The sequence below is a fragment of the Lethenteron reissneri genome, chromosome 20, assembly GCF_015708825.2.
Source record: "Lethenteron reissneri isolate LAM-NWPU_2019-01 chromosome 20, ASM1570882v1, whole genome shotgun sequence".
NCBI lineage: Eukaryota > Metazoa > Chordata > Hyperoartia > Petromyzontiformes > Petromyzontidae > Lethenteron > Lethenteron reissneri.
Window position 1 is genome coordinate 1,150,922 of NC_083798.1, and position 26,228 is coordinate 1,177,149.

The window sequence follows — 26,228 nt, forward strand, 5'->3', positions numbered from 1 at the left end:
GGGCATAGCGGCGAGGACGGCTGTGAGGTTTCTGTGGCGGCGCGAGCCAGAGGCCAGCGCCGCGACACAGCCTGCCCTGCACCACTCTGCCCGCGTCCACACGCGTGGCACGCTCGCAGCGCACGAGATTGTAGTCGCTTCCCTTCACAGTACTCGAGCACAGAACTTGATACGGCCACACCTCCACACGTCGGTGGTCTGCGTGTCTGCGTGTGACGTGTGTCTGTGTGTGACGTGTGTCTGTGTGTGACGTGTGGCTGTGTGTGACGTGTGGCTGTGTGTGACGTGTGGCTGTGTGTGACGCGTGTCTGTGTGTGACGCGTGTCTGTGTGTGACGTGTGGCTGTGTGTGACGTGTGGCTGTGTGTGACGCGTGTCTGCGTGTGACGCGTGTCTGCGTGTGACGTGTGTCTGTGTGTGACGTGTGTCTGTGTGTGACGTGTGGCTGTGTGACGTGTGGCTGTGTGTGACGCGTGTCTGTGTGTGACGTGTGTCTGCGTGTGACGTGTGTCTGCGTGTGACGTGTGTCTGTGTGTGACGCGTGTCTGTGTGTGACGCGTGTCTACGTGTGACGTGTGGCTGTGTGTGACGCGTGTCTGTGTGTGACGCGTGTCTGCGTGTGACGTGTGTCTGTGTGTGACGTGTGTCTGCGTGTGACGTGTGGCTGTCGCTCCGTGCGCTGTGCCCCAGGGTGGACGCGGCTCTCCGGGAGAGAGGGGCCGCCCCGGACCCAGTGGCCCGGCCGTAAGTCCCGAGCACTCCACACGTTCTCCGCGAGCACGGGTTCCCCTGAGTGTGCGTGAGCGGTCATTGATGACGATGAAGACATGCGGAGGTATAGCAACGTTTTGCTATATGATCCGTTTTTAATACCCAGTCAAGAGCTTTGAGAGATTCTTTAAAGGTAATAGCTTCTGAAGCCCTTACTTCTAAGGGCCAGGCGCACAGCCCAACAAGCCCATCGATTTGCCGATGCCAACCCATCATTGATGGGACCTCTCTTGCGAAAGTGAAAGCCTACATTCTCACTTACACGCTGCTTGGGTTTTGTTGAGATGCGGTGCTCTTGCAGCACACGTGTGCGCACGCACAATTGTTGGTTCAAATACTCGACTCATTGGATAACATGAAAATCGTTGGCAGTAAAAATCTCACTTCCCATCCGTGTGTGCCGCTGGACGGGAGGTGACGGGCGGACTTTCGTGACGTAATCATTATCAGAAGCCACGTCACGCTGGATTTGGCTGGTTAGGGGTTTCTTGCCTTCAAATGTAGGATGTGAGGGTGACCCCCATATCTAAAGGGGCCGCAGTAATCAACCACAAAGCCAGTACAGGAGTCGAATCCAGTGTTTTGTTGGTTAATTGACATAGCCGTCTCAGCTCCACGTGGAACTGTATTTACAGCCAAAAACAAATTCATGAAAGCAAATATATTCCTACGTCCACACGATTAAATGTCAACAAAAACTAAAATATGAATATTATGGAATCTCTGTGACAATGCGTGTCATGTTTAACCCGTGGTGTCTGTGCATCTTACCCTGGCGGTCCGTGTGCCCGCGGGCTGTGCGCTAATGCGCGTGTCCGTGTCCCCGCAGGGAGGCCGTGGCAATGACGGACAGGCCGGAGCCGCCGGAGCCCCAGTGAGTGACCCCACCATCCTGCTCTGCTTTACTCTCACCTGGGTGGCAGGCGGCAAGGCCACATCAAGTTTAATTCGCCTTTTGCCCGTCCAAGGGCGGGTGTATTGCAGTAAATCTGAAACTTGCAAGCGAAAATCCGCGACGTGATATTCATTGCATCCATTCGTGTGCAGTTTGTAAGGGTGCGGTGACACACCTATTTAATTTAAAGGTTATAATCCCTTGTTCATCATGACGTCATTTTGACTTCCAACGTCTCAACAGCGTGATGGAGACCACGTGACGTGAGGGTTCTGCCTTTGCAGTGAGGGTTGTGAGTTGACGCCGAGGAGGGGGGAGGAGGCGCCTCGCCCCCCCCCCCTCATGTGGGGTGACGTCACCCGCTAATGATTATTAATGAGAGGGGGGTGTCCATTTGGAAGACGTCACCTCTTCATGATTATTAATGTGGTGGGCTGTTCGATGTGGTGTGATGTCACCTGCTCATGATTATTCATGAGGGGGGGGGGGGTGCTACATGTGGAGTGACGTCACCCACTCGTGATTATTAATGTGTTTCACCCGTTCTAAAGCTGCATTTATTTACTCATGGTAGGGTCGCTCAAAATCGCAGGCCCCAGGCTACACCACTCTGGATTAATCTGGCCCACATTTAAACATTTAAAAAAATATCTCAAGGCATAGGTAATATACTATTTTACAATGAAATGCACCATAATTTAAGGAAATCTTGGACTAAATGTATCACCCATAAGGGTTTGCTAAGTGTTATTGTTGATTCATGGTGAAGCAATGCATTGCCTGTCTGCAGGCTCTTAGCATCTCCGAGTGGGGATGTGTCCATGTGACAACATGGTCACAGTAACAAGTGGAAGCAGTGACTCATCTTCTGTGGGGTTCTTTCAACCAGAGACCACCGCACACGTCGCAATCCTCACGACGGGATCGAGTTGACCGCGGTGACATCTGTCGAGTCGTGGCTGACCGCACGTGTCCTGTGTGTGACTGCGTGTGACTGTGTGTGACCGTGGCTGACTGTGTGTGACTGCGTGTGCCCTCACAGGGCTCGGCTGGACCCGCAGGTGCTGCAGGCTTCCCAGGCGGCCCAGGCGCCAAGGTAATGCCCCTCTCGTCTTCACCGCGTCTCACAGCATGGCGCCTTCCGCTCTGTGCTCTCACAACACGATCGCGCTCGTAGCAACACCTCGAGGCGAGAAAGGGCCCCCGTGGTTTCACTTGGCCTCCACAAAGGCTTTCGACGATGGGTCCAAGATTTGTGACGCGCCATATTGAGCAAAACGTTGAGATGGAAGTGCGGATGGCACGGATAAAACTAAAACTAAATTTAACTCAAGCAGAAGAGAAAATCAATGGTTTTTAGTCCAATCTCAAAAGCACCGAGCGTCACGACTGAGCGAATTTCAGTTGGCAGACTCTTCCAGACCGCCGGGGCGGCTGCAGATGAAAAACTCTGGGAAGTTTTATATCCTCTGGCCTTCATGAACGGAGTCTGAGGGGTGGCTTTCCTTTATAAGGTGGTGTTCACAGATCAACTCATGAGCGCTTGGTTCAAAATGTGTCCTTTGCGTGCTGCGTTTTAAAAGCCACGCACACAAGGCAGCCACTTCCCATGGGCTGTGTGGGACGAAGCAGCGTGGCATCTTGGCTGTGGCCCTGGCAGCTGAGACCAGGCCACGTCGCCCACGGGGCTGTGCTCTTCGCTGCCGCTGACCCAGAGCCAGTTGAGAACAGTCTTAGTCCCTATGACGAGGGCAGTCTCGGCTCAAGTCTGTGGACATCACAGCATGATGGGGGGACTAACAAAGTACCCTGCAGATCTGCCAGGATGATTGCAAATGTTCTTTGGTCAACCTGTCTTGAGGTACAAATATTCATTAAAACTACGTTAAACAAACCTCAAGGAGCCGAGGCTATTAGCGTGCCTTCGTCTCACATGACCAGTCAATAATGATCGTCTAATCAACAAAGATCTAAAGTAGTCAGAGGAAACTCCCCGCTCAGGTGACACACAAGCGTGCCTCCTTACTAATCACCAAGTATCCCACTTGAAATTATTTAACAGAAATAAACTAAGCTCGCTGGAAGTATAATCTTTAAGACGTGATTGTGTGACAGTGTGTGATGATGTCACGGTGTGTGATAGTATCGCTATGTGTGGTAGTGATGATGTCACGGTGTGTGATGGTGTCACTATGTGTGGTGGTGATGATGTCACGGTGTGTGATGGTGTCACTATGTGTGGTGGTGATGATGTCACGGTGTGTGATAGTATCGCTATGTGTGGTGGTGATGGTGTCACGGTGTGTGATGGTGTCACTATGTGTGGTGGTGATGATGTCACGGTGTGTGATAGTATCGCTATGTGTGGTGGTGATGATGTCACGGTGTGTGATGGTGTCACTATGTGTGGTGGTGATGATGTCACGGTGTGTGATAGTATCACTATGTGTGGTGGTGATGGTGTCACGGTGTGTGATGGTGTCACGATGGGTCGCGGTGATGATGTCACGGTGTGTGATGGTGTCGCTATGTGTGGTGGTGATGATGTCACCACGGTGTCTGACGCTGATGGTGCCGCCGCTTGTCTCCAGGGTGATGCCGGTCCCCCCGGCCCCCGCGGATCCGATGGAGGCGCTGGCGGCCGTGGAGAGATGGGCCCCCTGGGTCCCAGCGGCCCTCCTGGCCCTGCTGTACGTCCCCTCCACTGCACGCACACACACACAGCATCCACACACACACAAAGCATCCACACACACACACACACAGCATCCACACACACACAGCATCTGCACACACACACAGCATCCAGACACACACACAGCATCCGCGCACACACACACACACAGCATCCACACACACACACAGCATCCGCACACACGCACACAGCATCCGCACACACGCACACAGCATCCGCACACACACACACAACATCCGCACACACACACACAGCATCCGCACACACACACAGACAGCATCTGCACACACACACAGCATCCGCACACACACACAGCATCCGCACACACACAGCATCCGCACACACACAGCATCCGCACACACACACAGACAGCATCCACACACACACACAGCATCCGCACACATACAGACAGCATCCACACACACACACACAGCATCCGCACACATACAGACAGCATCCGCACACACACACACAGCATCCGCACACACACAGACAGCATCCACACACACACACACAGCATCCGCACACATACAGACAGCATCCGCACACACACACACAGCATCCGCACACACACACAGACAGCATCTGCACACACACACACAGCATCCGCACACACACACAGCATCCGCACACACACAGCATCCGCACACACACAGCATCCGCACACACACACAGACAGCATCCACACACACACACACACAGCATCCGCACACATACAGACAGCATCCACACACACAACATCCGCGCACAAACACACACACAGCATCCGCCCCTCGCTGCTAGGCGACGCTGACACCACCACAGCACTTGTGCCAAGCTGGGTGTATTTTGAGGCCGCGTGACGTATCGAAGGCTCGCTGACAGGATATCACCGGACCGACTCAGGCACTATGGGTTCACTGACCGAGATGACCGGCAAATGCACCACGTGTCCTCCCCACTGTATCAACTCACTAAGTTTTATCCACCCGGCACTTCACTTATTGGGAGTGACTGCCTCCAACTGTCGAGCAGCATCCTTCACAGGGCTCCGGCCCAGAGGCCGACCTTGACGCCGTTGGGAGCAGTCATCGCCAAGCCGAGCCTCGGCGTGCGTGGGCACCCAGCCACAGGGCCGCCCTGGCTGGAGGTGGCCGGCCCCCGGAACGCGTTTAACCCCTCGCTCTCTTCCTAACAGGGCACGCCAGGTTCTGACGGACCGCAGGGCCACAAGGGTGAGATTGTGAGTACAAGCGGGGGTCGCGCGTCGGCTTGCATTGGATCTGCCATGTCACACGCTGCTACTCATCATCACCGCCACCACCACCTTCACCTACGTCGTCTACTCATTCTAATGAAACCGCCTCGGGCGCTGTGCATCTGTCAGGGTCCACTGCACAGATTCCTCCACCTCGGTTATCTCTCCACGTGTTTCTCTCCTCTCTACTGCTGCCCTGCCACTAGTGTTGTTCGCAGCTTATATATTATTATTATTATTCTATTTAGCAAAGCCGAATTTCCTCGAATGTGCATCGCTCACGCGATAGCTGTGGCGTGGACGCAATACTGTTCTGAAATCATACACATTGATAGTTTTATTTGAATACAGGAATGTGAATGTTGCAATAAGTACATAGCAATCTGTGCTGAAATGCAGATAAGGACCACACAGCATGTATTCATACTCTTACATGGTTAGAATTCTGCTGAGAGTGGCTGTTCTTCACGTGATTGATATATTGGGCTGTTGGCCTGTGCCACAGCTTCCCATTGATGTTCGAGCCTACTTCGATATTTTCCTGAGCGTGTATAAAGTTATTTAAATATATTTTCCTTCATAATCTTTTGGGAGTTCCGTAGTTTCGATACATTAAAAATGTGGTCAGTTGTGTGATGATGCTGCTTCACCTGCCTGCACCGTTGTAAAAACGACCTCGCGATGAAAACGCAAGCGGGTCAGGATTTTGTGTGTGTATGTGTGTGTACGTGTGTGTGTGTGAGTGTGTGTGAGTGTGTGTGTGTGTGTACGTGTGTGTGTACGTGTGTGTGTACGTGTGCATGTTGAACTTCTCTCGCACCGTACGTAGCCACCCGTGCTAATTGGAGGTGCTGGGAACGACAGCAAACTAAACAAGACAGCAGTTGTAAAGAAATTAGTTTTCAAACTACATTTTAAAGTGCATAGCTCCAGGGGCTTCCTAATATTGGAAGGAAGAGCGTTCCAGACGACCGCAGAAGCGGATCTGAAAGCACGAACCAAAAGCTGTTGCTGCGAGGGTGACCGGAGTTCGCGCGATGGTGAGGCAGGGAGTGTGAGGCAGGGAGTGTGAGGCAGGGAGTGTGAGGCAGGGAGAGTGAGGCAGGGAGAGTGAGGCAGGGAGTGTGAGGTTGCGCTCTCGTCCGCTGTCTGCAGGGAAACGCCGGCAGCTCGGGAGCCCCAGGGTTCCCGGGAGAGCGCGGGGCCCCCGGCCCGGCCGGAGGCGTTGGAGCCCCAGGACCCGTGGGAGCGAACGTAAGCAGGGCCCAGCGCTCACCCAGCCCTCGCTCACCACACCCATCGCACACTCACCACCTCACGCTCACTCCACTCGCCACACCTATCACGCACTCACCGATTAAAGCTCACCTCACCGCACCTGCGATGCGCTCGCCCGCCCACCGCTCCTCCCGTGCGCTCGCTCGCCCCTCGCCGCTCCTCACTCCCACGCTGGGCGGCTCGCCGGGCACGGTCGCCGGATCTGGCCGGCGCTTCGTCGCCACGGTCTCCGTCGCCCGGCAACCACCTCCTCGAAGCGGCACGACCCGGAACGTCGGTCCTCCTGGATCCCCCTCACCGGCTTCTCTCACGCAAACACTTCCCACTCCCTTCCCCTGTGCCCTGCTCCTAGACCCCCACGTCTCTCGTCCCACTCTCATCCTCACTCTCACGGTCCCAGATGTGATGTTCACCGCCTGTGCTCACCGCCCCTGACGGTGACGGGTTCAACAGACCCCAGGCTGGGATGTCAACTCCTCGGCGTGGGTCGTGCGCGCCGCGCGGTGCGACACGGCCGGAGCGTGCGCTTCACGGGAGCGCTCACACCCCCCCTCCCCCACGTGTGCGTGCAGGGCGAGGCCGGGTCACCAGGGTTCAAGGGCGAGCCCGGTGGCAGGGGAGACCCCGTGAGTACTCGCCTCGCTCGCCAGCGCGCCGGGCAACGCCACGTCGCGGATTCAAACAAACGCCACGTCGCGGATTCAAACAAACGCCACGTCGCGGATTCAAACAAACGCCACGGCTGCTCGCTCGGGTTGATCCGATGGAGCTGTCCGCACAGCCCGTAACAGACTGTCGGGGCAAGTGCTGTTAGCGAGTAGCAGCTATGAAGGCCGGCACGGCACACGACAGGGTGGGTGGCCAGCACCACGCCCGGCCGCCTTTGTCTCCCCAGTGGCGATGTTTTCACACCGCACCAGGTACTAGTTGCCCAAGCAGAGGCCCAGGACCGGTTCAAAAAATCGTCACCGGTGTTGGCCGTGAACGGGAATTGAATTCTGGTCGCCGGCTTCGAAGCCCCGCACGCGAACCTGTGGCACCTTCACGCTAAGTGAAGCTTCCTCGCCACGGGTACAGCGCACACGCTTTCTACACGAGGGATCGTCAGTCGTCAGCGACCGTGGTGTTCTCAGTGATGCATAGACACAATAACGACAACAATAAAGCAGATGGCGAGGGGACGCCCGGTCGTGCGTCCGGTTCCCCGCGGCCCTCGGCTGCTGGCAGCGGCGGTGACGCGGCGGTGACGCGGCGGTGACGCGGCGGTGACGCGGCGCCCGCTTGTTGCAGAGGTCCAAATCGAGCGGCCGCCCTGGTAAACACTGTGGGCGTAATCGCCATAGCGATGCCGCCACGCGACGTCTGCTGCACAGTGGACGTTAAAGATCGCGTGACGTCGTTTGCAAGGGAAGGTCGTTGTGTGCCGGCATCGGGATCCACATTTCCGAAGTTCTAACATGTACCGCTTGCTGCAAAGTAGGGATTGCACACAGCCACAATCACCGCCCCCTTCTGACAGCAGATGACTGCCTGTCAGGTGCCGAGTCACTTTGTGCCCTCAGGGACAGCTGCTACAGGCGATGCCCTTTCACGTGTGTGAGATGGGACGTGATGCTGAAGCGCTCTGATATGCCCCGGCATATGGGGCAGTGTTATATCAAATACAAATCAGAATTATAATTTGAATTATTGGCAGGGTTCACTTTGCTGTCGTATCAGCTGAGGCTCAATTTAGAGTGGGGCGACGCTCGTCTCCGCTGGCGCTGCTGAGCCGCTGATGCTCGTGCTCTTCGGTCCACTTGCGGTGAAAGGTGCTGCGTCAGCGGTGTTCTCGTACGCGTCAATATAGCCCACATCTGTGCGCGGATTACAACGAGGCTGATTAATTTGTATCGTTTTGCAAAGCCTCTTTGGTCTCTCGACAGACCGTGGCAAATCAAGCTCCGAGCTTCGATCAGTTTAGCTCGAAACAACTCCCACGCCGCGTGGTTGCAGCTCGACTCCTACAGCTGCCGCCTCACGGCTCCGCACTCGGCCCGCAGGCCTCGAGGTGGCGTCCGTAGCGATGTGGCGCTACCCACAGCGCGCTCCGCGTGACCTGTGACCGCCCCCGTTCGTCCCCCTCGTGCCCCCCACCCCTAGGGCTCTGCTGGACCCGCCGGACCCCCCGGCCCGTCAGGACCTGAAGGCCGTCGCGGCGCTCGCGGGGAGGCAGGACCGGGAGGGCCCCCAGGGCCGACTGGAGAGAGGGTAGGCCACCGATCACGCACTCCGCAAAGCTGATGATGCAGTGCTTCTCATTTCACTTGACGTCGACTGTTACACTGGGAATGTTGTTCTCGAGATCAAGGGCCGCAACTGTTAGATTTTAACAATGAACAAGAAAGGGGCATTGCAGTGGCGACAGGAGGGTGTGGGTTCGATCCCGGCCCCTGACTCCTGTATATTTGGAGTTTGCGTGTTCACTCTCCGCGTGGTTGCGTGGATATATCTCTGGGTTCGTCCAGTTTTACCCTCAACATTTTGAGACGTGCGTTTAGATGATTTGGCTCCGACTATGAGTTCTCACGTGTGATGATGTCAGCCACTTCGGTGGGCTATCGCGTGTGGCCAGGTCGCCTTTGAAAAAAAGCTAATAGCTCAGTGGCCTTCCCCTGGTAAAATAAAAGTTTAGAAATAAATAAAACGTTAGAGCCACGGCACCTGTCCTGTTGTACCTGAGGTCAGGTCCACCGCGATGTGAAGGTCAGCAGAGGTCACCGGTTACACCTCTTGGCGTGGCAGTTTCTTAAATCTCCCCCCTTGCGTCTGTCCACCCAGCAGTGTGAATGGGGTCGCCACAGGTGGGTCACGTGGGGTAAAGTGTGGGGCTCGCACCTCTTCCAAGACGTCTGACCAGCGTGGAAAAGCCGGCCAAACACCCTCTATAGGGCTCCCTCCAGTGGACGCTTCTCCGCCAGCAGTGGCGGGAGCAGGGAATTTGAGGGCTGCGCCTTTGCCTTTTAAAGAAGACGATTGAGGTGTTCCCGTTCGTGACAGACAGCCTTGTAAGACCGAGTTGCTGAAAGTTCGGAGTTCGCCTGCTCGTGAAGAGTTTTGTCAAATGCGCACGTGCATCCGCTGTGCCGCCGCTGCTGCTGCTGCTTCGTGCGTCTGTCTAGGGGCCTGGCGGTTCTCCAGGAGCTCCAGGTGCTGATGGCCTTCAGGGTGAAAGGGTGAGCACCGACAGCGCTCGACACTCACACACGAAGACAACGTTCCCCCATATATCCTTAACCAGACTGTTGGGGCAAGTGCTGCTAGCGAGCGCCTATGGAGGTCGAAACGGCACACGGGGGAGTGGGTGGGCAGCACCACGCCGGCCGCCTTTGTTTCCCAAGTGGCGTTGTTTACTACACACTGCACCAGGTACTCATTTGAGGCTGAGTCAACCTAGGGGAGGCTCAGGACCGGTTCAGATAATCGTCGCTGATGTTGGCCATGAGCGGGAATCGAATTTGGCTGGCCAGGTTCATAGTGCAACATGCTAACCGTTATGCTAACGCTCCCCACAGAGGTGGAGCAGTTCGGATCCAGTGGCCGCCCCGGTTATTACTGTGCGTCTAACTACCGCAGTAATAATACTGAGGGCTGCTTCATGGTGGACATTAAAGTTCCTTTGATGTTATCTGTAAGAGTAGGCCATTGTGTGCCGATGTCATGGTCCAAATTACCAGAAAATGTCCTCATTTTGGATCACACACAGCGACCATTGCAGCCTAACGTGACACCTGTGCAGGAGGCTGCTGGAAAAGGCTTTCCTGGATAAACCAGTGTCATGATAATAATAACAGCAATAAACACACGGAATCACACAAACATCCACAAACGCACTTGTAACAACAACAACAGCTGCCGTTCGCCACCGATTGGCGGCGACATAACGACGACGCCTGTGCCACGTGAAGTGTCGAAGGCTCGCGGACAGGAGGTCACTGGACAGACCCAGCAGTGTAGCAACGGTGTCGTGGGTTCGGAGGCACCAGACACCTTCGGCGTGAAATCATTTGGTTGAATGGTGAGGAAGCTTCCGTGTGCGCGTGCGTGCGTTCCGGCAGGGCGCTGGTGGGGAGGTTGGGCCTGGAGGCCCCGTTGGGCCCAAGGGAGAGTCTGGAGAGCCCGGCATCTCTGGCTCAGCAGGCATCCCCGGCGCCAGGGTGAGTGAGTTCGTGCCGAGCCAGCGCGAGCGCCGCTGCCTCGGGCCCTCCCACGTCTCGCGGCTCGGGGAGACCTCATCGCCGTAGCTCGTCTGGCACGGCGGCGCAGTGGGAACACCCTCTCCGCACCGCAAGAAGGCCTGGGTTTAATTCCAGACTCGGGTGCCTTTCTGTGTGGAGTGTGCATGTTCTCCCTCTGTTGTGCGTGCCTTTCGTCCGGGTTCTCCGGTTTCCTCCCAAAAAATAAACCGTACAACGTAACTAGTATTGGCCAATCATCCCGATGCCACAACAACTTACAAATAACTCAATAGGGATTACAAATAGCAACCACAACATCACCCTTCTACTGCGGAACCTTGGCAGGGCCCTCCTGATAAAGAATCTTGAGACTCGGTGATGCTTTCCAGGGTAAACAAGTGTAATATATCGATAAATAATTACGAAACTTGTGAACATGACCCATCAAGTGCTTCCCTGAAAAGTTTTAGATTTCAGACGATTGTTTTATTTGTCAATCACTTGACAGGATGTCATTTGGTAGGCTCATTGCCAGAACATGTGAACTATTATACGTGCGTTGTTGACATTGTGCTTATACACGCATTCCTGTTCGACGCGAGGTGACGTGCGGGATTTGTTTGAGCTAACACATCGGATGTCTCCCACGCGGATGTCTCTCACAGGGTCTGACCGGCAGCCCAGGAAACCCCGGGCAAGATGGGAAGCCAGGACCCGCGGTGAGCCGAATGGAGGGATGCTGAGCACTCACAGGCGGCCCTCGCCCCGAGAAAGTGCCGCACGCGCCCCTGGCAACGAGGCGACGCAGGCTCTCACCGGGGCCTAGCTTGCACTTGGAGATTCACGGAACGTTCCGAATGGCCATTTGTCGCCAGATACCACGGTGTGACCGCACCGCGATGTTTTTAGTCTTAGCAGTCCCCACGTTTGTACCTCACCTGGCCACCCAGGTCAACATGGAACCCCTGAGCAGCTGCGATGCGTCCTTGTGATAGAGGCGAGCCATTTCAGCGAGCATCAGCTACGTGCACTGGAGACACTCTCTCCCTCTCATCGCCTATAGAGTTATTTAGCAAAGCTGCTGCGGACACAGAGGATCCGCCACCCTCTTCGCCACGGAACGGCTCGCGTGAGATTCTGACGAGAGCTGCGGGTGTGACGCGGGGTGCCGTAACGTCCCCCCCCCCCTCCCGTGTGTGCCGCGCGCAGGGCCCCGTCGGTGGTGATGGCAGCCCAGGCTCCGCCGGTCCCCCTGGACCACGTGGCCAGCCTGGAGTCATGGGCTTCCCTGGAGGCCGTGGCGCTCCGGTGAGTCGCACGCCGCACACGGCGGTCTCTCGGGCCTCGGGGAGACGTCGCTTTGATTCCGGCTCCTTCCGCCGTGGTTGTCACGCACGCCCGCAGGGGCCCAAGCGCCGAGGTTCGGGGTTTCCGTTGCCTCTTGGGTTCCACGGTGGCTGCACAGGCCTCACACCTCCGGTGGTCTGCAGTTTTTGAGAAATAACTTGTTCTTGTGATTGTTTTTTAAATGTAAAACTAGGTATGTTATAATAATGATGATAATGACAAATTCTTAAGTGCCATAACATGGTAAGCCATTACAAGGATGGTATGTCGTGATCAGTTTAAACCCAAGAACCATTTTCATTGCCCGGGTGCTCCTTTCTCCGTGCGCCCTTTTCTGAGTCGCTCGAGTTTCGGTGTTCCTACCGAGGTGCCTCACTTTTGGGCCTCTTCTTGGGCCCAAGAGATGTACTCATGAAGTGTAAATTATTGCGTGAGCATTCAAATCTGTGGCTGACCAGCCTGGTGTTTTGCCGTATCCGTGAAGGTGTGTGCGATGTATGGTTGCATGTGTCAGCATGGCGTGTGTTGCCGTCCATGTGTTTTGACGGTGTGTTGTTCTTCGTGCACGTGCAGGGAGACGGAGGGAAGTCGGGAGAGCGTGGAGATGTGGGCCCAGCCGGTGGCGTGGTAAGCTTCTCTCTCCTTGCACCCAGAGCCCCGAGCCGCATTGTCCACAACCGCCCTAACGGAATGAACGCCGCCGGCGTGGATGAGCAGGAGGTTGAGAAGATAGTTTTGGTCTCCGTGTCACGCGCTGGTGGACGCTGCTACTTGACCCACTCAGCAGTACTGGTCGCGGGGTTACAATCAGGGCAGTGATCTGGATTAAGTTGGTCCTGAGGTGTAATGTCTCGTTGTAACTCGGTCACCTGTTACACAAATCATATCTCGTATCCTAACTGCAGTGAAACACTTGGCGCTGTGCACCTGATTTGCTCTCATAGAAATAATTGTTGCTTCAATAAGAGTCCGATAACCTATTTAGATTAAAATTGCATTCTTAAAGGTGATCTGCGCATATCGGCTGTTGGATGAAATGACTCCCAGCCAGAGGGCTACATTGATAACGTAACGAGCGCTTAGCTCTGTCGACTTTTCACGTTCGCTAAGAATTGTGACCGGCAACGATGGCGGAGGCGAGGCCTGTTCAATCTGACGCGCTGCTCCGCTCCTCCCCCCTGTCACAGGGACACGCTGGCAAGAACGGAGACACCGGCGCCCCCGGCCCTGCTGGACCAGCTGTGAGTCCGGCTGCACCGCACGCAGAGTGAACGCATGCACCACACGCAACGCACGCACCACTCACAATGCAACCGCCCGCAACGCAACCACACGCACCGCACGCACCGCAACCGCCAATCGACACCGCGTGACAGGTGTGTGACGCGCGTGGTGTGACGCGTGGTATGACTGGTGTGTGACTGCGCGGTGTGACACGCGGCGTGATGCGCGTGTGTGACGTGCGGCGTGTGACGTGCGTGGTCTGTGTGTCTCCAGGGAGCTTCCGGCGAGAAGGGAGAGCAGGGAGCGGCAGGTGGCCCCGGGTTCCAGGTACAACAGCGTGTCAACGTTTACCTTCAACAAAACATCCAATTCGTATTCCCTGCGAGGTCGCCGTTATTTACGTAACATTTTTATTTGCAATGTGAACGATCCACAAGACAATAACATCTAAATTCAGAATGTATACTGGCACCACCCTGGTGCCAGGATGGTGCCGGTGTGGCGTGCACGATGCTCACTCCGTGCCGTGTGCTCCCGCAGGGTTTGCCCGGCATGGCTGGAGCTCACGGAGAGGCTGGGGCGCCAGGAGAGAAGGTAACGCTCCTCATCGAGGCCCTCGCCAGGCAGTCGCACTTCAGGGCTCTTGTCAGGCCTGTGACATAAGAACTAAAGAAGAATCATAACTCAGTTTGCCCACAAGTACAATGATGCGATTGATGTACTGCTGTCCGCTGGCCACCGCACAGCCCAGCTACGTCATCGTATTCAACTCAATCTATTCTAAGTTTGCAATCCAACCCGACCAGCCCCAGTTCAACACCAACGCAGCATGAATAAGACCTCGGCTGCATTAACAGCATGGGCTAGTGGTGATCATGTGAACATCCTCCGACCAACAGTCGATCAGAACTCGCCCGGAGGCCGAGCTCTTCTGCCCTCTGCACTGCCAAAACACCGACGCCGGGTGGAACGTGAACGCACGCTCACCCGCACGGCGAGGCGGGAGCACTGTGTGAGCCAGGGCGAGACCCGGAATGGGACGTTCGGGTGTGAGCGAATCTCGGAGTAAACGCCGTGCCGTGTTTTCCCAGGGAACCCCCGGTGAGTCTGGAGGAGCTGGGCCGTCTGGATCTAGGGTAAGAAACCCTGACTGCACCGACGCACGGCCACCGTGCGGCATCGTGCAGCACGCAGCGTACACACTCAGCGTGCAGAATCGCACAGCACGCAGAGTACACACTCAGCGTGCAGCACATGCTGGGCATGGTAACTCTACAATAACTATCGGGTTAACCACGGGAGATCTCCTCGTGCTGTCGCGATCTCTACGGCCCTCAAGTCCGAGCAAGACATCGAGCACAGCGCTCGCTCGCTCGCTCGGCGCGGTGATGGCGTCCCTCCCGTCGGTGCCTCCGTGGCCCCCGCGTTCCGAACCGTGCAATTCACTCCCGTCGCGAGCGAGATTCTTTCTCATACTCACGACCTGCGGTGAATAAGAATCAACTCGTCAACAGCCGACGCTTTCTCTCTCGCCATGGTGCCGTCGGCAATACGACATTGCTGATGATATTTAGGCCAAAGACCGGGCCTCATGCCGGTCTCTGCTCGGCAATGTTGCATCTATAGAGAACGCCGAGACTGTTTTGGTCGAGAATCTCTGCGAGCAGTTTGAATGGCGCCAGTGGAGATGGTAGCGCCCCTTGCCGTGACTCACCGAGCGACCGCCTGTGCTGTGGCTGCAGGGCGAGCGTGGATCTGCGGGACAGAGGGGAGAGGGTGGGCCTTCTGGCCCCACCGGCGCTACTGGAGCCCCTGGATCCCCCGGAAATGATGGAGCCAAGGTGAGGCCACCAGCCACGCCAGCAGCCGCAGTAGCGGCAGCAGCAGCGGTTTCACACAATAACCCCCACCCACTTGATAATAACAGTCATCATAATTATTGCGTACGTTTGGTATTGGTGCCGTTGCAAGGCTATCACGAAGGAAGGCACTGCTGCGGTTCGCAGACGCAGTTCGCGGAAGTGTCGCAGTGGGGGCGATGTTTCCGCGCGTGATTCCAATCGCGTCATTTGCGGTGTGATTTTTTAATTTGGAAAAAAATTGGACCGTGACGCTGGCACACAATGACCTTCCGATTTCTGATGACATCGCCGGACCTTTAACGTGTCGTGTGAAGGTCGAAGGTGCGAAGGATGTTACGGCTAATACACTCGCAGTAATATCCATGGCAGTCGGCCGGTTTAGAACTGCGAGCCTCTGCGACAAGCGAGGAACACGCTCCAGCCGGCCCGCGTCACCGCCCCAGCCACGATAGCAGCCACAGCAACTCGGCAGCGTTCCCTGCTCTGGCCAGTATAGTTTAAACCTACACGAGGCCCCGAGCCTTGTCTAGGACACAAGCCTAAAGTTCACTACCTGGGGTGGTGGGAACCTCGGCACCGAGGAGACAAACGTAGCCGGGCAGAGTGCCGTCGGCGCGCCACGCCGTGCGCGTGCCGCAAGAGTTCACGCTTCCCGTTCGTGTTTGCGTGTGTCCGGTGCGCATGTGCAGGGATCCACGGGCCCGTCCGGACCTCCCGGAGGCCCCGGAGCCCCTGGTGTGCAGGGCATGCCCGGTGAGGGCGGATCGAACGGAATGCCGGGACCCAAGGGAAACCGCGTGAGTCCCGCGCGCGCGCATCAAAGAGACGCGCGCTCTGCGTTTGGGGGCATCCGCCTCAACCCCGCGGAGGGGCGCCCGCGGGGCGAGGCCCGGGGCGCGTGCCGTGTGCGTGTGTGGCGTATGTGCGTGTGTGCGCGTGTGCGCATGTGCGCGTGTGTGTGTGCGTGTGTGTGTGCATGTGCGCGTGTGCGTGTGTGGCGTATATGCATGTGGCGTGTGTGCGCATGCGTGTGTGTGTGCGTGTGTGCGTGTGTGTTCGTCCCTGCCCTGATAATCGGTGGGCATCGTGCTGCTGCTGAAGATGGCACCATCTGCGCAGAGCGGCTGTTGTTGAGGCCGGTTACTGGCCCCGTGAACACGGCGCTTTGAGAACGGTTGCCTTTTGCCACGAGGAAAGAGTGCCGTGCCACTCGTTAAATAGAAACACGCGAGGGAAAGAGGGAGCAGAGGCGCGCCCGGGCACCCCGCTGCATCGAAGCCAACGCTGCACGGCCACGTGCTTTGGAAACCGCAGCAAAGAACCTGACCACAACTCTAACCACACAAAAATCTGGTTTTAGCTCTGGACTATTAAGAAAAGATGTCAAAACGTAACGTTTTCTTCAGTGCTTATATATATGAATTACAAAGAGCTATGAGAGTTACATGCTCTTAACCTGTAGTTCTATACGTTTCTAATAATTAATTCTGCAGGTGTGACTTGTAATATGTGCCGTACTCATTACTGGCATTGCCTCCCTCGGCATCGCTGTGCTTGTACGCATTCGAGATCGCTTGAACGTGCACATTGTGCATGTGCCTGCGTGTGCGTAGACACGAGCGTGTTTGTGCGTGTAATGTGCATACGTATCTCTGTGTGTGTGCGCGCGTGTATCTCTATGTATTTATCTGTGTATCTGTAAGTATTGATCTGTGTATCTGTAAGTATTTATCTGTGTATCTGTAAGTATTAATCTGTGTATCTGTAAGTATTAATCTGTACTGTATGCATTTATCTGTGTATCTGTAAGTATGAATCTGTGTATCTGCAAGTATTGATCTGTTTATCTGTAAATATTGATCTGTGTATCTGTAAGTATTGATCTGTGTATCTGTAAGTATGAATCTGTGTATCTGTAAGTATTGATCTGCGTATCTGTAAGTATTGATCTGTGTCTGTGCGTGCGTGACAGGGCGAGCCTGGTCCCAGTGGCGCTGATGGCGGCCCAGGGAAAGACGGCCCTCGGGTAAGCGCTGCGCCGCCTCGTTTCACGTGGCCTCCACATGGCGCGCACACGAGGCTCTCCTGTTCCCTCCTGCACGTGGCATTAACTGACATCTGCTGTCTTCCAGGGTCTGACCGGTCCCATTGGTTCCCCCGGAGCAGCTGGGCCAAGTGGAGAGAGGGTGAGTGCGTGTGCGCGTGCGTATGTGTGCGTGCGCGTGCAAATGTGTGCGTGTGCGCGTAAGCACAGTGTGGACTTAAAGTCATCACTCGCCACGGCTCTCTGGTGTCGTGCAGAAAAAATAACTCGGTTCATTTCTGAAACTTAAAAAAAAATCCTCACCATCCCACAAGCACAGCTGACGATAACATCACCAGGTACGGAGTTCCACACTGCGGAATCAACTCGGCTCGTGATTGGCCGAGATGAGATTAGACTCCGGGGACAAAGAGGGCCATCGGGGATCTGATTGGAGGAAGGGAGCCGAGTGGCTCGTGAGGTCCGGAGCACTCACGCCCAGGCATTGACGCAGCACCGCTGAGCGTATCCCAGCGGCAATCTGTGATGAATGCGTCTCCTTAGGGACAGCAAGTTCACAGTCTCAGCCTGGTCGCCAATCACGGAATAAAACCATTACATTTGCTCTTTTCATTAATTCAGTCCATCCCAGCGTTGTGGTCCAGAGTTGGGTGAGACCGACCAATGTGACTCGCAAGTAGTTCTGCGGCGTCTTCTTCCAAGCTCACCCCGCGACGATCCCAGGATGCTCTGCCGTTGGGAGGGGCTCCGGCGCCGCGAGTGGCCGTGTTGACGCCACCTTCCCGTTCTCTTCCCCGCAGGGAGAGGGGGGCCCCGCGGGTCCCGCCGGTCCCATCGGCGGCCGTGGATCTCCCGTGAGTGTGCCGCACCGCCACTGATCGACGCTCGCGTGGCAAAAACAACGAACGGCCACAAGCACAGCACGCGCCCAGCACCACAACGGCACGCTCGTGCACACGACCGCACGCGCGCTCGTGCGCACGGTTCCACGCGCGCTCACACGTGATGTCGTCTCGCGTGGTGTTCCGCAGGGTGAGCGTGGAGAGGGAGGCCCCAGCGGTCCGTCTGGCTTCGCCGGTCCCTCCGTGAGTCCACGCACGTCCGGCAGCGCCGCACGCGGCAGCGCCGCACGCACCAACGCCACCCCGCGAGTCTGAGTTTGAACGCTCAGTCGCCGGGGGTGCACAGCACCGAGGCTGCTGGGTACAGGAGGTCGTTGTGTTCATCAGCAGTGGTTGACTCTACGTAGTGCACAGAAAGCCCACAGTATTGGAACCCGACAGATGTATCGTTAGCGTTTGGTGGCACACTCACACTCGTGGTGGCAGAGACGATCGACGGAGTGGCAGCCAAATGAGAGAACTCGCCAGAGAGGACGCCCAGCGAGGAGGAGACGGAGCGATGGGAGTCGCTCCGTGTGCAGATGGATTGGTGCATCGCAGGGCCATGATGCAGCAGGGAGTAGATAACGGCTAAAGATGAGTATTAGTTTCAACATCCTTGCCACTACGGGACCTTCAAGATCTTCCGCATAATTAAGATAAAAATACAATGCCCCTTTTTTCGAGCTTTTGTTTCTGACTTTACGTCAGAATCGTAGAGATGTAGCTGGCACCGCCTCAACAGGAACTGCTCAGCCACACTGCTCAGTCACTCTCCTGCTGTTGGCTCACGAGCTTGAGATTCGGATGCCGGGGGTTTCAAAACAAGCTCAAGAGGCAGCGCCGAGCGTCATCAATGAAATGACTCTCGGGCACACAAGTCATTTGTGAGTGATCTGCGAGTGATTTGTGAGTGATCTCTGATCGGTGAGTGATCTGTGAATGCGCCTGCCATCCACGGCAGTGACGGCAGTGTGCCGGGCAGATTAGTCAATGGGGTTTAGACTGCCCACACATTCACGACTAATCACGGTGCCGTGTGCGGCATGAGCAGTGCGTCGGATAGCATATCATGCACAGCACTGCTGTGCTGCGTTTAATGCCGCCAATTGAACATTAAACTGTGTCCTTATTTAAAGTACGATTGGGAATCGTAGCGTGCAATAAAGCGTATTGAGCCATTGTAATTCACGTTTAGGGTCCTTACGGTCCTTACGGTAGATACACCCAAGACTCAAAGAGGTTCTTGTTGTGCAGCCGGCAACTCCGCAAATCCTTGTTCCAGCCACAGCACTATGATATCAAACTGGACAGGAGAATGTTCCTATCGGATGATACTCTCCAGGATTGCGTTCACAGCTGCCATGCTGGTTTCTCCTGTGGGAGTGAAACGACTCCCGTTGGTTGTGCTCACGCAGCGGCTGTACAAGCCGAATGTCGTATTAGTATCACATCACATCCGTTCCGTACATCTGACGCGTGTGCTCTGAGTGCCGGCCGCGCCGGCTGCTCCAGCGATCTGTGCGGCCGCTCGTCCCCGCCCCGCGCGCTCGCAGAGCTAACCGCGCTCCGCCCCGCGTGCGAACCTCTCCCCAGGGTCTGGACGGACTGCCCGGTGGCAAGGGAGAGCCGGGAGAGACCGGAGCCCGCGGAGAGTCGGGGGCGGCTGGCCCAGGCGGCCCCGCAGGAGGCGCCGGTTCCGCGGTAAGAGGCGCGGAACGGAGCGCGGCGGCGGCGGCGTCGCTCGCCGGCTTGTCGGGGCCCCACGCAAATTACGACAGGCGAGAGCGCGGCTGTCTCTGTGGTTGAGTATCGTTCTGCGTGTCCCCCCGCAGGGTCCTGCCGGGCCAGCCGGTCCCAAGGGCGATCGCGGTCCTTCTGGCCCAGGGGTGAGAACCTCCTCCTCCCTTGTACCCGCACACAGCTCCTCATCACCCTCGACACGGCTCCTCACCCCCCCCAGCCCCCACCCCGTCTCGACCTCCCACTCCTCGACCCTCCTCCTGCTCTGCCTTCGCAACCTCGAGAGAGGAAGAAAGCAGTTGCATTTATTATACTGCTCTTCCAGTCGGTGGCTTGTCTTCATACATGCGTATCATTTGTATGTTTTCTGTAAGTGCAGTAGCGATTAGCAATGAGGTGTGTGGTTGTTTACCGGCGTGCCTGTGTGCCTGTGTGTGTGTGTGCGCAGGGTGTATCTGGATTCCCCGGCGCTGCCGGTCGCGTGGGCGCTGCTGGCCCCGTTGTGAGTAGCCGAGCCACTCCCTCGCAGTGATCCCACTCGGCGTGACGTCGCCCTCACTGGCAGAGGCGGCGCAGGGGGGGAAGTGACATTGTTGCGATGTCGGTGGGCGGATGCAGTGGGTAGATTTGGGATGCATACATTGGGACATCTGAGTGCTGCACTGATGTCCCCACCTGTTCAGGAGCACACCTGCGGACTCCTACGGTAGCGTCCCTGACGCACTCGTTACAGGACGGCGCTCCTTCACAAAGTGCCGCCCTCTATCGAACATTTACTCGAAAGCTCTTTACCACGTGGCCGCTGAAACCCAGGCTTCTAGCCCACACACTAATGTGGATTGAATGGACATCAACTAAGACTGCAGCAGTCTTTAGTGGAGGGATGCTTCTTGTTGAATCGGAGAGCAGCTTGCAATTTCACGTTCCTCGATGTAACCGGTATTGGCCAAACATCTCAAAGTTGAAATATTATCCTCAAATAACTCAATTGGCATCACACGTAACAATATCGCCCCCTACTGCAGACACTGAGACTCGGCGAAGCTTTCCTGGGTAAACAAATAACAACAAATAACAACAAATAACAACGAGCTGTCTTCAGGCGCCTCAGCGCCATGCAGATGTCAGCAGGAGCCGCGGAGGGCGCTGCGAGCAGTACTGATGCTGCCGCCTCTGTGCAGGGAAACCCCGGGCCACCCGGCCCCTCCGGCCCCGATGGCAAGGAGGGCACCAAGGGCCCTCGCGGAGAGACCGGGCCCCCAGGAAGCACGGGAGCGCCAGGCCCCGCAGGAGTCACAGGCCCCTCGGGCGAGAAGGGAGCTCCCGGAGACGACGGCTCCGTGGTGAGTGCCGCCCTGGTGCGGCCCGCTCCGCGCAGCTCTCCGTCGGCACGGCGACGCTCACGGAAAACCGCATCGACACACCGCGCGACGAACCTGCAATCAAGTCCGTGGCCACAATTGCATCGGAAGAATGCTTCAGGGCCGCTCACGTCGTTTACGTTAATCGTTAATCACGTGCACTTTGTTTTACTCTTAAATCATCAGTCGCTCCTCGACGCGCCAAACGGCGAAGTGTGCGCTGTGAGGAATGAAGCCGGCAGAACCACCGCGCATCAGTGTGCCGACGCGCAAAGCGCTGGCACGCGTGCGTGATTGTGCATAATCTGTGTGCGTGTGTGTGCGCGCCCACGTAGGGAGCGGAAGGTTCCCCCGGCCCCTCGGGATTGGCTGGTAGCCGTGGTGTGGTGGGTCTGCCCGGACAGCGTGGAGAGAGGGGATTCAATGGCCCTGCTGGTCCCGCGGTGAGTGCCGGTCACCACACCTACAGCGCCGTCCGCACGCAGCAAGTCGACGCTCTCGCGTAGGGAGCGGCGGATGACCCCCACGAGGCCCTGTCATTCGTACACACAGCTCCTTCTTCTCCTTCACCAGTCGATGTTCATCCAGCCTCGTAGAACTCCTCGTCTTGCTCTCCCAGCCGTGCATTCACATGACTTCATTGCCAATTATAAACTTGCTTTAGCCACAAGGGGAAGTTACTGAAAGGCACTCTTGTGATGATCAGGTGGTATGTGACCAATGTGACATCATGACCCACGGCCATGGCAACTCAGCACTTGCTTAAACTGTAGCACTTTTACCATTAGATGATTTTCCCCATGGTGTGATCGTAAACCTCATTGGCAAGTTACTGAGCTGTGGATATTCAAGGACGCCAAGAACATGGATCATACTTACAAGGCTATTCCACATTTAAACTCTGCACAACTGACATTTAACCATCGAATGTGATGCGACAAAGGCTCCGAATGAGATTCCCATTGTGAATTCCGTTGTGAATTCCTTGCAAGGTCATGTCCGTGGTGTGAATACATGTTATGACTGTTATTTACCTAAGCTTGCTTCACTTTGCAGTTACCACACAACAAAATAATTTCAGGCGCCCTGTGGAAACTCACAGGGTTAATCCCTTTCAATGTGATTAAGTGATTATTTGACTTGTTAGGAAGTATCACTATAGTGGTTATGACACTGTACCTGAACCAGTTCTTGGCAATGCCCAAATTGATTCAGTGCCAAGTGAGTGGACGGTGCGGTGTGTAAACACCGGCACCGTCCAGCGGCACTGGGGCCTGGTGCTGGCCAAAGCGCCCTGCCGTGCGCCACGCGAGCCTTGCCGCCACAGTGTGCCTCACCTCGAGTCTCAATGGGGCGGGGGGGGGTTCTCTGCATGCCCTGGTGACATCATCCCCATTATGGTGGTGAATGGCATTTGCGGTGCGTCGTGGGTGCTTGTGTGTGTGTGCGTGCGTGGTTAGCGCTACGATGCGCTACGAAGCCGGCGACCCGAGTTCGATTCTCGCTCATGGCCAACACCGGTGACAATTATCTGAACCGGTCTTGGGCCTCCCCTAGGTCGACTCAGCCTCAAATGAGTACCCGGTACCTTCGTAGGCGCTACTCGCTAACAGCACTTGCCCAAACAGTCTGTTAAGGCTATACGGGGGATATTTGTCTTTGTGCGTGTGTGCAGGGAGAGTCTGGCAAGCAAGGTACCGTCGGCCCGAGCGGAGAGAGGGGGTCAGCCGGTCCCGCCGGTGCCATGGGCTCCGCAGGATCCCCCGGTGACAGTGGCCGTGACGTGAGTGTTGCCAGCATAGGCCGAGCGAGCCGGGGTCAAGCAGTGTCACGGGAGTCAAACGGTGTTATCGGGGTCAAATGGTGTCACCGGGATCAAACGGTGTCACCGGGGTCAAACGGTGTCACGGGGGTCAAACTGTGTCGCCGGGGTCAAATGGTGTCGCCGGGTTCACGTGTAGTGGTTGCCTCCGTTGGCACCGCTGAGCCATTGCTGAGAGTTTTACGTCCCTTTGGTGAGGGACCAGCTGATCAGGTGACTTGTCACCCGCGTGGACCAGCTGATCAGGTGGACTTGTTTCACTGGCTTCGGAGACGTGGGAGGCTGAGTTGGCCCTGGCTGGAATCTGAACTTGTCTCCTTTCAACGGAGAGCTTTGAGCTCAACCAAATGAACTAATTAGCGTGGGGTTCACTAACACCATGCGAGCAGAGCGTGCGTATGTTTGTAGATTCCTGTAAAACGCTGGCAACTGTCACGGGGCCACCTCAGATTCTTTTAAGCAGCTGTAATACTTTCTCAGCCAGAGTAAGGTTGAAAACTGTTGGTTAAATTAATTCGTAAAGAGTACCCCAGGTTATAAATCTGTGATTTTTATGTTACTATTCGAGTGCCTAATTAACACTAATTACCAGATGAATAAAATAAAATAAATGTAACTAGCAAATAAAGTCAAGAAAATGCAGATACTGTACAGAACACATTTATCATGACATTTATAATTTTCATAACTCTTTGGATAATACAGCATATGAACATTTGAAATGTAACCCTTTTTAATGTAATGACAGTCAACTTACACTTGGAGTGACCACGATGGTGACCCGCACATGTGTGTGGCTGTGCCACTCTGACCGTGCGTTCAGGGCGCTGCTGGAGCTGATGGTCTGCCAGGGCGTGATGGACCTCAAGGGCCAAAGGTGCAGCATCACTCACTCACTCACCCACTCACTCACTCACCCACTCACTTGCTCACCCACTCACCCACTCACTCATTATTGTTGGTTGTGGTGTTGCTGATGGTATTGTTAGTGCTACAGATAATGTCGCTGCTGGTGGTAGTTGCGTTGGCCTTTGTGTTGGTGGCATGGGTGGTGGAGATGAGGGTGGAGGTGTTCATGGTGGCGGTGGCGACGACGGGGGCAGTGCGGGTGAGGGCGGCGCGTCAGCCAGGAGGGTGACGGTGTGCGTGTGTGTCGTCGTTGCGGTGTTACCGTGAGTGCAGGGAGACCGTGGCCCCCCTGGCAATGCCGGCCCCGCTGGAGCCCCGGGGGCATCTGGTCCTAGCGGCCAGGCAGGATCACCAGGCCGCACTGGGGAGAGGGGAGACGTTGTAAGGACTCGCGTGGAGCATACACAGTCGCACGCACACATGCACACACGCACACTGGGACTGCCCTGCCCTGTCCAGCGTCACCTCTGCCTGTAGCTCCCACTCTCTCCTGGGTCTGCAATCCTGCGTGGTGCCCTGATAATTTAATACGTCAATCGGTTCCTATATTTAGAAAGACAAGAGCCCATCGGAACTAAAATCCTCTTTTCAACGCTTTTCAACGCCGGTTGAAAGCGTTTGCAATGCATTAACTGTGTGCGCCCTCTGTAAGAAGGGATCATGATAACTCTCGTACAAAATGATTCAGCGCAAACGGACTTTAGTATCCAGTTGTGTTGCTGTAAGGAGCTTGCCAAAAAAAAGTTTACCCCATTGATCAAAGGGTCGCCCCAATCGTTGAGACAAAGTTCAGCGCTAAATGCACGCGGCCTGGCCTCCCGGGCCTGCCGGCCTGGCCTCCCGGGCCTGCCGGCCTGGCCTCCCGGGCCTGCCGGCCTGGCCTCCCGGCCCTGCCGGCCTGGCCTCCCGGCCCTGCCGGCCTCGCCCCGTCTCCCTCCCTCCCCACCCTCCCCCGTCGGCAGCGACGTGATCCGAGCCGCGTGCCTCATCACGGCCGAGGCCTTGGGACGCCGTGGCTTCTAGCTCCTTGCGCGAGCACCACTGCTATCGCTAATTAAATACTTCCGAGGACAACCACGTGTTGGAAAGCGTGACTTCAGAACCTGTGCATAAGCGTGATTTATCCTCCTTTATTTTAGGGAGAGCTGGGTCGTGAAAGTAATACAGTGCATGTGCAATAAAGGATTGAAAAAAATAACAACAATGTATGAGGTCAAAATATCAAACAATGCAGATACAACTCCTAAACGGCATTTGATATTCAGCAAAGAACTATGTGTGCTGTGCTGGTGGTGCGGAGTGTGTGTTGAGCCGGTTGCTGCATCTAACCTCCCGTGTGCCTGCAGGGCCCCGCAGGGCCATCCGGACCTGCCGGCCCACCTGGACCCCGTGGCCCCGTGGTAGGTGGCACCTCCACGTGACACAGCTCACTCACGCGTTGACACACGCCACGTGCACAATGTCACATGTCTCACAACGCATCCACCACGTGGTAACGCTCGCGCGCGCGCGGTCGCGCATCCACACGAATTGAGATTCACAAACTCAACACGCGCAGAGTCACGCACGCACCAAGGTGGGCACTGCCATCTGCAACATGAACAACACGATTTCATAAGTCGTGCACGCAGTTACATACAATACATAACCCAAAACACAATCGAGCGGACTATCACACCTATGATCGCACTTGCACACAACTTGATAAAGCACGAATGCACGCTCTCCCGCACAACACAGGCTCTCACACGTGTCATCACGCACACGATCGAATTGTGTCGTGCCGTGCAGGGCCCCCTGGGCGGCTTGGGAGAGCGAGGGGAGAGCGGCGCAGCAGGAGAAAGGGGACACAAGGGCCACCGTGGATTCGCCGGTCTTCCTGGCCCACCAGGCCCACCCGTAAGCCACACACACATACACACACTCACACATACACACTCACA

At 56.0% G+C, this 26,228-nt stretch overlaps 1 protein-coding gene across 1 annotated transcript in view; it reads left to right on the forward strand.

Moving 5' to 3' along the window:
- The window catches only part of LOC133344558 (collagen alpha-1(I) chain-like), a 43,189-nt gene that overhangs the window by 10,679 nt on the left and 6,282 nt on the right, over positions 1 to 26,228 (forward strand). The window contains exons 10-42 of the mRNA XM_061554549.1: positions 690 to 743; positions 1,600 to 1,644; positions 2,708 to 2,761; positions 4,257 to 4,355; positions 5,538 to 5,582; positions 6,753 to 6,851; positions 7,448 to 7,501; positions 9,018 to 9,125; positions 10,037 to 10,090; positions 10,973 to 11,071; positions 11,758 to 11,811; positions 12,302 to 12,400; positions 13,013 to 13,066; positions 13,627 to 13,680; positions 13,937 to 13,990; positions 14,204 to 14,257; positions 14,755 to 14,799; positions 15,406 to 15,504; positions 16,215 to 16,322; positions 17,498 to 17,551; positions 17,658 to 17,711; positions 18,370 to 18,423; positions 18,601 to 18,654; positions 20,047 to 20,154; positions 20,286 to 20,339; positions 20,642 to 20,695; positions 21,375 to 21,536; positions 21,890 to 21,997; positions 23,230 to 23,337; positions 24,200 to 24,253; positions 24,559 to 24,666; positions 25,632 to 25,685; positions 26,077 to 26,184. Of these exons, the coding sequence (XP_061410533.1) occupies positions 690 to 743; positions 1,600 to 1,644; positions 2,708 to 2,761; positions 4,257 to 4,355; positions 5,538 to 5,582; positions 6,753 to 6,851; positions 7,448 to 7,501; positions 9,018 to 9,125; positions 10,037 to 10,090; positions 10,973 to 11,071; positions 11,758 to 11,811; positions 12,302 to 12,400; positions 13,013 to 13,066; positions 13,627 to 13,680; positions 13,937 to 13,990; positions 14,204 to 14,257; positions 14,755 to 14,799; positions 15,406 to 15,504; positions 16,215 to 16,322; positions 17,498 to 17,551; positions 17,658 to 17,711; positions 18,370 to 18,423; positions 18,601 to 18,654; positions 20,047 to 20,154; positions 20,286 to 20,339; positions 20,642 to 20,695; positions 21,375 to 21,536; positions 21,890 to 21,997; positions 23,230 to 23,337; positions 24,200 to 24,253; positions 24,559 to 24,666; positions 25,632 to 25,685; positions 26,077 to 26,184 (2,466 nt within the window). The remainder of the gene's footprint in view (positions 1 to 689; positions 744 to 1,599; positions 1,645 to 2,707; positions 2,762 to 4,256; positions 4,356 to 5,537; positions 5,583 to 6,752; positions 6,852 to 7,447; positions 7,502 to 9,017; positions 9,126 to 10,036; positions 10,091 to 10,972; positions 11,072 to 11,757; positions 11,812 to 12,301; positions 12,401 to 13,012; positions 13,067 to 13,626; positions 13,681 to 13,936; positions 13,991 to 14,203; positions 14,258 to 14,754; positions 14,800 to 15,405; positions 15,505 to 16,214; positions 16,323 to 17,497; positions 17,552 to 17,657; positions 17,712 to 18,369; positions 18,424 to 18,600; positions 18,655 to 20,046; positions 20,155 to 20,285; positions 20,340 to 20,641; positions 20,696 to 21,374; positions 21,537 to 21,889; positions 21,998 to 23,229; positions 23,338 to 24,199; positions 24,254 to 24,558; positions 24,667 to 25,631; positions 25,686 to 26,076; positions 26,185 to 26,228) is intronic.